Consider the following 11,043-nt stretch of genomic DNA (forward strand, 5'->3'; position numbering starts at 1 on the left):
CTTTCAATTGACACTATTGATCTGGCACATTCTTCCCTATGATGTGAACAATGGGACACTATTCCTCCCACTGATACTACAAATGGGGCACTTTCGTCTTCTGACATCAATGAAGGGGCATTATTCCTCTGACCAGCAGTCCTTACTCCCACTGACCAACAAGCCGCAGGCATTTTCAACATCCACTGGCCACATTTTGCCCCTGTAAAGTGTGAAGGACAGTGAGCTGGCTCTTTGTTAAGAAAGTTTGGAACCCCTGACTTCTGCTTTTTTTTTTTTAAGCAGGTTAATATGTTTGTAGAGTCACCATCTCCTTTTCTCCTGGTGACCATTGTCACCGGGAGAAAGTGATGGGAAATCAAAAGGAGACTTGGTTGCTGGAGGACACTCGTCTCCTGATCAGCATAGTGCAATTCAGAGCGATTCATTTTTCTCTTTAACGCTGTTGACAGCAAGGTTGTCCCAACAGAATTTAGTCACACAATGCCTCAGCAATGGCATATATCACCCATCAGGGAGGAACCAGAAGTCCTGTGTATTAAAGAGATGCCAACCAGAATTTGGCTTGAGTCGAACTTCGTTCCAGCCCTGTCTGCCGCACGCATTTCAAGCGTGAAAATTCCCCATTTGCCAACATCTGGACTCAGCAACAGTCTCTTCATCCGAAGGTGTTCAAGTACCCTGTCGCAGGTGGGCAACGATGGATGTGGATCTCGTGAGCATGTTTGTCTCCAGGTCCAGGGATATTCTAGCCATAGCAGTGGATTCTCTGATGACTCAGTATCAATCTGATTTGCATCTTTTCTCCTCGGAAACTCTTCTCTGCTTCTCAGAAATAAAAAGGAAGGCATTCTGGTGCTACTCATCATATCGAATAGGCCCAGGTGAATATGGTACTTTGACTTCATCAGACTCCTGGCAGATTCTCTGTTGGCTCTCCCAGATCAACTGGATCTTTTGTCCCAAGGGCCAGTTATACTACCCTGATTCCTGATCATTGGCTTTTCACTGTCTTATGATCCAGTACTACTATTGCTTTTCCAGAAACTGAAACCTGATGGGAGTGGGAGGAGTTAAACTGCCTGCACAACAATTTTTATATTGTTGCCAGTACCACCACCCACGAAGGGAATCTGCTAACCGTTCACCTAAATATAGTGTATTACTAAGGGCACATTCACACTAAAAAACTGTGTGCTGCAAAGCATGTGTTTTCATGGGTTGAGGTGCTTTGCTATAGGCAGCTCAATTCAGCATCAATGGGCTGTAATGCATTTCAGTGCTCAAAAAAAAATAGGTCCTGCTACGTTCCGTAGATGTGTTGGGTGCCTTTTCAAAATATAATGTACCATTACATACTGAGATAGTGTGAACAGGCCCCAAGGAGCTGCTTTGTTTTCTACACAGCTTTGGGCTACACTGCTTAACACATCTGGAATGGCCGATGTGAAGTGCCCAAAGGTCCTTTCCTCGTTTTCTTTCTACTGATGTGACACGTTGGTTTGAAAGGTCGCTCAGCACCACATAGAATTTAAATGTAGAAACTGTTGTTCATAGTAAAATGCTTTCCAGTATTTACATGTGCCCCTATGTAACGTGTGCCCCTATGTATTGTGTGGGTTTGTTGTGACTATTAGGTTGCTTTTACGGTTTATGGCATACTTCAGCTATATGAGCCTAGAGAAAGGTTGATGGGATTTTTAAACAAGTAATATGTATAAAGCTTCAGTCTAAACAAGCCTGAGGATTTGGCTGCTGTGATTATAAAGTTTATTCTCAACCTGTTATGTTTTCACAGGAGGAAGACCTTAAAGAAGTTGTCTCCAGTATGATTGTCCATCAGCAGGGTTTGAAAAGGAAAGCGGAGGTTCTACTTGATTCTACGTTGGAACCTGGACAGGTAGTTGAGAAAGATGAGGACATCAGTAACATATCTCAGAATGAGAATGACGCAGTTAAAGTGACACTAAACTTAGGAGTTAAATCTTAAAAATGCATTCAAGTCCCATAACTATTAACAATTCTAATGCTTCTACTACATTTTTGACCCAAACATGTAGATCTTTATTAGGTGCAAGGTGGTAGGGCTGACCTCAAACATACTGTAGTGCCTCTTGTTCTCTAAGTGCAATATATACCTAATAACTAAATAAGCATAATGACTGTTTGTTTTGTTCACAAAATAGCTTGCACCATCCGCACAGTATTATTATTTTTATTATACAGGATTTATATAGCACCACCAGTTTGCGCAGCGCTTTACAATATAAGGAAGACATTACAATCACAATACAATTCAAGACGAGTAAGGAGGGCCCTGCCCCTGACGGCTTACAATCTAAGATGGAGGGGCAACTGACACATGAGGAGGTAGCTCTGTGGGGATGAATTGATTGAGAACGTGATGGTTGAGTGGTTAGGTTGAGGTGGGACATTAAACATAGCCTTACATGTATTGGAGTTCACCTATTACCACATCCTTGGTATTTCTTAATATCACACATTTATAATAATAAATCACAAAATTAAAATCTCAATGCTCTTATGTCCTATAAGACATCTTATGATTCTACCCAGTAGCTTCCATTCATAACACTTTAATCACCATTTTATATCACGGGTCTTTTAAGCCAGAACAGTTGCAATATATATTTACTTTATATTTTTTTTACAGTTCCCAATTGTACCGGAAGAGGAAGAAGTAGATATGGATACTGTACATGACAGCCAAGCATTCATATATCATCATTTAAATATGCTGGAAAGACCATCAACACCAGGTATTATTTTGGAAAGGGGTTGGGGGGGTTGGGAGGTGGGTGCATTGTTATTCTAAGCACCTTTTTAAAGAAATTACATTTAATAGAAAATATTGAATGAAAAACACTCAGTAATTCTCTGCAACTCCTACCAAATAATTAAAAAAAAGTCAGTACATTTCTTTAATACATGCATAAAATAAAAAAAATAATAGTACATATTTGGATTGCGTGCACATTTCCCCATATTTTATCTTTTTTTTTAAAAACGCTACAAGTACAAAAATATATCTGTTGATTTGCCAGCAATCCAGTGAGCTCCTAACTGGCTGGCTGCACTGCCTCTGCTGCACTGAATTCTTAGTCAGAATTGTCAGCCCTGCCTAGTTCTCCTCTGCTCAACCATAGAACATCCCCCCCTTATGTTATGGAGATAAGGGGGAAGTTCTGTAGTCCAGCAGGGGAATACTGGATATGGATGACAACACTATTTATGATTTCAATGCAGCAGAGGCAGAGTTTCCAGCTCAGACATGTGAATGCATGTACACAGGAAATTGTTAAAAATTGCGCAGAGTTTTGCAAAAGTATTTAAAAAAATAACCAGTGATTTTAATTCTTCATTGCCTTGGCACATGTCATCCAGTTAATATTTACATATACTTTAAGGGGTGTATTTAAAAAAAAAAAACACATTTGAAGAGCCATTCATGCTGCAAAACTCCATGTAAATTCTCTGCAAATGGAGGCAAAAATGAACCTTATTAGTATATTTTCTTTCCAAGTCAAATGTAATATCAGGAAAATACTGTATTATGACCACTAGATAGACCTGAGGAGCATAGAAAGTTTTTATTTCCTATGCTCCTCAGCTCCATCTAGTGGTCATAATAAGGTATTTTCCTGATATTACATTTGACTTGTAAAGAAACTATACTAATAGCTAGGGATGCACCGATATATCGTTAGTAGATCATTAGTTCGACCTCATCTGGAGTACGCGGACCAGTTCTGGTCACCAGTACTAAGAAAAGATGTCCTTGAGTTGGAAAAAGTCCAGCGGTGGGCAACCAAACTAATTAGGGGTATGGAGGACCAGAGCTACGAGACAAGGCTACTTGGAGGTGAGGAGATTAAGGGGGGATATGATTTCCATGTACAAAATGTTCAATGGTGGTAGCAACATTAGCGATAAACTGTTTAAAATTAACTCCATTACAAAAACTAGAGGCCACCACCTAAAATTGGTGGAAAAAAAATTCCAGCACAAGGGGCGAAGGGGGTTCTTCACAGTAAGATCAGTTAGGGTCTGGAACTCACTGCCACAGGCGGTGATTTCAGCAAATAATGTGGAATTGTTCAAGAAACTTTTGGACGATTTCTTAAGGGACCGTAATATACAGGGGTACAGGTACTCCTAGAATGAGATCCTAATAGGTTGGACTTGTGGACTAATGTCTTTATTCAACCTCAAAAATCATGTAACTATGAAACATATCGGCTGAAAATGGCACTTTTGGCATAATGCAGAAAGTGCCATTTTCTAGCCGATACAGCGGTGCACCTGTGTATTCTCTCCTCCCCGCTGGGCGCTGCTCTGTGTCCGAGCGAAAAGGAGACAGGCAACCGAGCGCTGCAGGAGGAGAGCGCTGTGAGCGGCCAGCGTCTCTCCTCCCTGCACCACTCAGCTTCCTGTCACAGATCGGCAGAGCGCTGTGTGGGCGAAGACAACCCGCGCTGCCACAGCAGGCTGAGCTCCGCTCGCTCAGCCTCCTGTGACAGTGAGTCAGGAAGGAGAGGGTTACAGGCAGTCAGTGATCAATGATCGCTGAGTGTTTGTACATAATTGACGTCATGGTATGTTTTCTATATCCTCAATTATGAATGAATGGAAAGTGATCTACATCCCCTCCTGGCCATTCATGATTGCGGATATAGTAAACATACTCTGTCCTCATGTTATGAATGAACAGGAACACTCAGTATAGAGGATTCTTGTTCATTGATAACAGGGGACACAGAAAAAGAGATAGGAGGACTTTGTGTTCTCCATCTCTTTTTCTATTTTAAAAGAGAAATATCCGGGGTCTGTTTAGACCCCAATATTTGGCCGAAGCCCATAAAAGTAAAGAAAAAAAAATAAAAACATTTAATAAAAAATGTATAAAAATCAAATATTTAAAAAATGTGAAAAAGTAAAATTAAAAGCCTTTTCGGTTTCGGCCTGACATTTTTTTTTACATTTCGGGTTTATTTCGGTTTTGAAATTCTCATTTCGGTGCACCTCTACTAATTACTAAAGTTAATTTTTGCCTCAATTCACACAGAACGAACATACACAGAGTTTTGCAGGAGGAATGGCTCTGCAGACTTCTAAGTGTATTGTCAGAACTATAGGCTTGCATTGAGAGAAGGTGCTGAAAGCCCGTTCTGCATATGTAACCATGGCTGCCCATCTGCACATCTTAGTTAAAAATGACAAATAAATAGAAAACCTCAACACAAACTGTTAGGTTTATTTATACCGAGCATTAAGTGTTCCAGCGCACCGCTAACATCCTGTGTAGTAATCCAGTTAAAGACTGTGAATATTATTAACATTAATATTAGTATTTTTTTATTTTATGTGAACGAACTGAATGAAAACCTCAATGTCCTGGAGTTCTGTGGAAAGGTCCATCGCTCTGTTTTCTGGTCTAAAATGAGCAAAAAGTGTGTTTTGTGTCCACAGGCTTCAGATAAATAAAAGATCTTTTTATGCTGTTGGTTCCATTTATCGTAATTTCCAAACCAGCCTGTTCACATCAGAATTTTGGTTTGGCAGCGTGATCGTCTTTTGCCCACACGCCATGAAATGTCCATTTGAGTTGCAAATACAATTAGTTTGTACTTGCAAACGGAAATACTAATAACCACTTTCACATGTCTTCCTTCCACAAGTGTTCCCCATCATTTTTGTCTACCAATTGCACATGTGTTTGTAATAAAGCAGATTTGTGCAGGAAGTAAAACACTGTAGATAAGTTAGAAGCGGCTACTAGGATACGTTTTATGAAGGGGCATTTGTTACACCACTCATTAAAGCAAGGACAGCTTTTACAGGAAGCAGGGGATTCAACCAGGTATAGCTTTATTGCTTTTTACACAAAGATGAGATGTTAGGGCGATGCTCCCCATGGCTATGGTGGCAGACCTCCATAGACATCTCCAAGTGGCTAACCCAGGGAGAAGGTAGTGACTGGCCATGTTGGATTTCCTTTGTTGAGTTACTATTCTATTGTATAGTTACATCTCTCACCTCCATAGTCATAAACATGCATGCATGGGCAATGTAACTGTGTAAGTTTATGAAGAGATGTTGCTATATGCACTTGGTCTCCTAGCAGATGTAATAAAAAATAAATGTTGTTAATTAAGCTTAGGACCTTAGACCTGTGAGTCTCACTCAGGGCTAGTTCACACCAGAACTGTGTGCATCTGCACAGCTGTAATGCCATGTGATTTTCCCGCGATTGATGCGTTTTTTGTTGTTGCTTAAAATGGAATTTCAGGTGCATTCCAGTGCATTTGCATGCGGTTTTGAGGCGTTCCATTGCGATCTGATGCAGTTAAAATAGAGCAAGCAGTATTTTGCTTGCTGAATAGAGCACCAGAAATCCCCTAGGAAAGCATTGTGATGTATTTTGGCTGCAGCAGTCAAACTGAACGGACTGCATCACAACTGCATCTGGTGTGAACTAGCCCTCAGTCCAATACAGTGTTTAGAATGTGAGGACGCTGAGGGACATACCATCACTGGAGTAAAATAGACACGCAGGAGGGAGCAGTGTAGGAGCAAGCCGGGATCGCGATTCGCAGTATTACTTTTTCTTTGGCAAAAACGAGCATTTAACCTGTGCAGTACGGGGGTATCCCCACTGTAAGGGTTAAGATTTGATTCTGCTTTAAGACTATTATAGATGCTCATGAATTGTCCGGCCACTGAAAAAGAAATCCACAACTATATGCTACGCTCAGATGCTACGCTGTCATTTTTATTGTAGGTAAACAACTGCCATGTGTGTCCTTAAACTTGGGTCCCTAAGGGAGATCTTTTCAATGAAATAATAATTTGTGGAGCCATTTTGCTCATATTCTAAAGCAGTTTATCTGGTGCTTCTGGAACTTTAAAAACTACATTGGACTTGACACATCTACAAAGCTTTATTATAGCGAATGTAGAACCTTCTTAAAACAAAATGTTTCTGTACTTCTCCCTTCCATCTCAGATCCTCAAAAAGGGGTATAGTGCTCATTTTAGAATAGCAGGCAGAGCCATGTCAATAATTCCTTGAAGTGGACCTTTAACCCCTTTCACTAAAAGTCACCTCAGCATTCAGCTCTGTATGCTGATATGAAATCATCTTACATTCATTAGTTAATCATATTTTTCTTTTACTTACAATCACTGTTTTTCCACTTCCTGATGTAATTGTGCCCAAGCATTGCATCCTGGGAAGGCTACATAAGCAGAGCATTGCTCGGAAATCTCATCTGTAATCTCACGAGATCTCAGTGAAAGGCATTTCCCTCCCCTGAGACTATGTGCATGGTCACATGTCCTAGTCACATGTGCCAGAGTTTCAGGAAGTGAAGGGAGATATATTTATCATCTCTTAGTAAAAATGGCCACTGTGAGAAGACTGGGGAAGGAAAATAAAAATAAGGTATGCAAAGAATGCAAAGCCGGCAATGATCTAGAAGTATGTTTGTGGATTGTCATTACTAAACATTTCTAAAGGTGACTTTGTTCTCATTTCAAAGATCTGGGTAAAATTATTCTTTAATGTTCCTGGACCAACTGTGCCTCCACAACTGCAGTTTAAATCCACAAATACAACCTAATATTATAGAGCCTTCTATTCCAAAGTGGATACAACTGTTTGAGTTTGTTAGCCATCATCAGTGCAGTGCATAGCAACAATAGCTTCTATGGAGTAGGACTAAGGAGGAAGGTCGTCCGCCAACTGCCACAGACCAAGTGTGGTGGCGAAAGTTGAGCTCGGTATTCCACTTTGTCCGGCATGACACCTACTCCATTTCTCTTGGTTCTGACTATAATTCACCATGACCTACAAAAACTAAAATTGGCATGCATATTACTAAGATAGCCACCTATAAACCTGCAAAAGTCAGATCCCTAGCACACCTAGGTCATGGTGAGGATAAGAAATGATTGGCCTCCCCTCGTACTTTCTGTTCTAAGAAGGTCTGTTCTGTGTTTCACTCTGGTTCAGTGGAGGATTGTCTGGTTCCTTCTATCCCACCTCATCATAACCTGGTCTGGTAATACTATCTCAGAATAGGCACTGACACCCAAGTATCACTGTCCTGAAATAGGCAAGCATTGTAATATCCCTTGAAAGTGTATATGGAATATAGCCAGCAATAACTCTACATTGCTCACCTTACTTTCTATAGGCACATTTGCTCATTGAGTGCCTCTTTACTGTGTATATAATTGCTCAGCATTACAGAGGGCTTTTCCTGTCCTCACACAGAAGCTTGAGGGAAAATTACCACCAATTAGTCACAATATTTACCACCTCAAATAAGAACTACATTTCAAGGGGGGAATTATGTAACGGGAACACAGGCAACTGGCTGAATGGATTTATGTTCTGTGCTGCTGAAGCCATTTTATAATTGCTGCTAATTGATGTCATATGTTTGAAGGATTAAATCTCGTCATAACGGTATCAACAAGTTCATTGTTTGGTGTGTTTTACCTCCGATGGAATTATGTCATGCAGCATTTACCTAATCAGCCCACTGTCATTCATCCTAAACACAAGCAGCCCCAAGTATGAATGCAGTAAATGATTACGCTTCATAAACTTGCTGGCAGCAAAGCTTTTAAAGAAATAGACATTTGTTGAAGGTTAAATGGTACTCTAGGCTCCTTATTATGCAATTTTTCTTAAAGCATATTTACACGTTTGCAGTCAAATTTGAGAAACCCCGCTATATGTTTGTGTCCCGATTCACACACCAAACCTAAAAATCATTAACAAAAAAAATCCTACCTGTCTCATTGTTTCCTTGGTGCAGAATTATACACAGGACTGCAAAATGCAGAACTCAAGCCTCAAGATCTTTAAACCTTTGTTAGGACAGATAGAAGGGAATTTATCAAAAATGGAGCAGCTGCTCATGGCAACCAATCAGCTTATCTCTTTGATTTTCAAATCTTAACGGAACAAACTGAGGAGAGAAGCTGATTGGTTGCCATGCACAACTGCTCCAGATTTTTTCCCCCCATAGTGTTCAAGTCTAGTTTAAAACTGATAATGAGATCTTCCAGCACAGTACAGACACGGCTAATTATGGTAAACATTAAAGTGACACTAAACTCAGGAGTTAAACTTTTAAAAATGTATTCAAGTGCCTTAAAGGAGAACTATGAGGCGAGTGCTTTTCACTCACCTCATAGTTCTAGCCGACCTGTGACAATGAAACTGTCACAGGTCGGCTCAGTAGATCGGGAAGTGAGCGAACACATACCGGCGTTCGCTCACTTCTCGATCTTGTCACGGCAGAGAGTTGTGACGGGAGGGACTGGATTCCCCTTTCCCTGCTCCGATCCTCCAGCGCTGACTGGCGGAACGGACGGGGGAGGGGGCGGGTACAGCTGGCTCTGCCTCTGGATAGGCAGAGCCAGCTGTCACTCACGCAGCTGGGCGGATCCAGACATAATTGTCGGGATCCGTTTCAGCTGCGGCGTCTCGGTATACCGCAAGCTGTAGCTCGCGGTATACTGAGCTTAGGGTGATGGGAGGACGCTAGTTTGTGTCCTCCCGTTACCCTTAGAAGAAAAGCCCTAACCCCATAGTTCTCCTTTAACTATTACCAAAAATGTATCTTATTTGTGTATCACACAGCTGTAGATCCTCAAATCCTCTCTGAATTGGTGCTGACACTGTCCTTCCTTCTGGAGGGGGGCTACTTTTGTTCCCCATGGTACCTGTGTGTGTTGTAAAGTAGTCACTGCTCCAAGCTCACTCCCATGATGAACTACAATCTCATGTTTAGTTCACTCATTTGTATTGGGATTGTAGTCCATCACAGGAGCGAGCTTGGAGCGGTGACTACTTTACAACACACACAGGGAGCATGGGGAACAAAAGTAGCCACCCTCCAGAAGGAAGGACAGTGTCAGCACCAATTCAGAGATGATTTGAGAATCTACAGCCGAGTGATACATAAATAAGATACATTTTTATTAATAGTTAAGGTACATGATGCATTTCTAGGATTTAACTCCGTAGTTTAGTGTCACTTTAAGCTGTAAATATTGTAATTATGTGAATATTTATATTGTTTCGTGTATTTCATTGTTTCTAATTTCCATCTTGTGTAAACAGGCAAAGAACAGTCTTCTATGGAGTTGCATTTGCTCTCTGTTCCACAAACACCACTGGCTTTCATCAAAGAGCCCAGCTCATCCAAGCACAGCGATCACCATCATCATCACCACCACGACCATAAGAAAAAGAAGAAGAAGCACAAACACAAGCATAAGCACAAACACAAGCACGAAAGCAAAGAGAAGGAGCGGGATTCAATTCTCTTCTCCAACAGTCCCGCCAGCGGACGCTCGATCCGTTCCCCCTCCCTCTCTGATTGAAACGACAGACGGTTCAGTCTCTGCCACACAACACTGCCCCCGGGTGGAGCATTGCCTTAGTGTAGTCCTTCATCATAGTGAACTGATGCATCAATTTTACTTGTGACCGTCAGTCATCTTTTTTTAACCGTCAGCAGGTGGAACAAAGCTGTCTGCTTTCTTATTGGTCCAATCCTGTCCAGTTCCAGTCTTCTGAGAATGAATCCAGGAAAATCCTTTTGCAATAACTGCCAGTAAAGCAGAAGCCAATTTCACAGTTTTACAGAATGTTAGCAAAATAAAACCTTGCCAACATTTCAAGGCTGTTTTCATGCCACAGCGCCATCTGACACTTGTATTAAAAATTTTTAAGAAAACAGATTTTCATTCTTGTGTAAACTCTTGACATTTGACAACCCGGGTCAGGGAATGGAACGCTTGTATTGCTGACCTCGATGATTAGTATTATGTTTACAAGAGAGGAAAGTAACATCAGGATTTGTTACCAGCGTACATCAGTAAACATTGTCTGTACCTTTTAGATCATGGCTGAACCAAGTGTCCAGGAAGTGGCATGTGCACTGTAACCAATAGTGTGCTCTTATTAGAAGACCCATACCTCCTAAGGAGGCTTTTTTT

The 11,043-nt window shown here is 41.1% G+C and overlaps 1 protein-coding gene across 1 annotated transcript in view; it reads left to right on the forward strand.

Annotated features, from left to right (window-relative positions):
• Nucleotides 1-10,425, forward strand: part of TAF2 (TATA-box binding protein associated factor 2) — an 80,304-nt gene extending 69,879 nt beyond the window's left edge. The window contains exons 24-26 of the mRNA XM_018553348.1: nt 1,799-1,900; nt 2,675-2,780; nt 10,163-10,425. Coding sequence (XP_018408850.1) covers nt 1,799-1,900; nt 2,675-2,780; nt 10,163-10,425 — 471 coding nt within the window. The remainder of the gene's footprint in view (nt 1-1,798; nt 1,901-2,674; nt 2,781-10,162) is intronic.
• Nucleotides 10,426-11,043: the final 618 nt, after the last annotated feature.

This window comes from Nanorana parkeri, unplaced genomic scaffold, assembly GCF_000935625.1.
Source record: "Nanorana parkeri isolate BGI_ZX_2015 unplaced genomic scaffold, ASM93562v1 scaffold117, whole genome shotgun sequence".
NCBI classification, from domain to species: Eukaryota; Metazoa; Chordata; class Amphibia; order Anura; family Dicroglossidae; genus Nanorana; species Nanorana parkeri.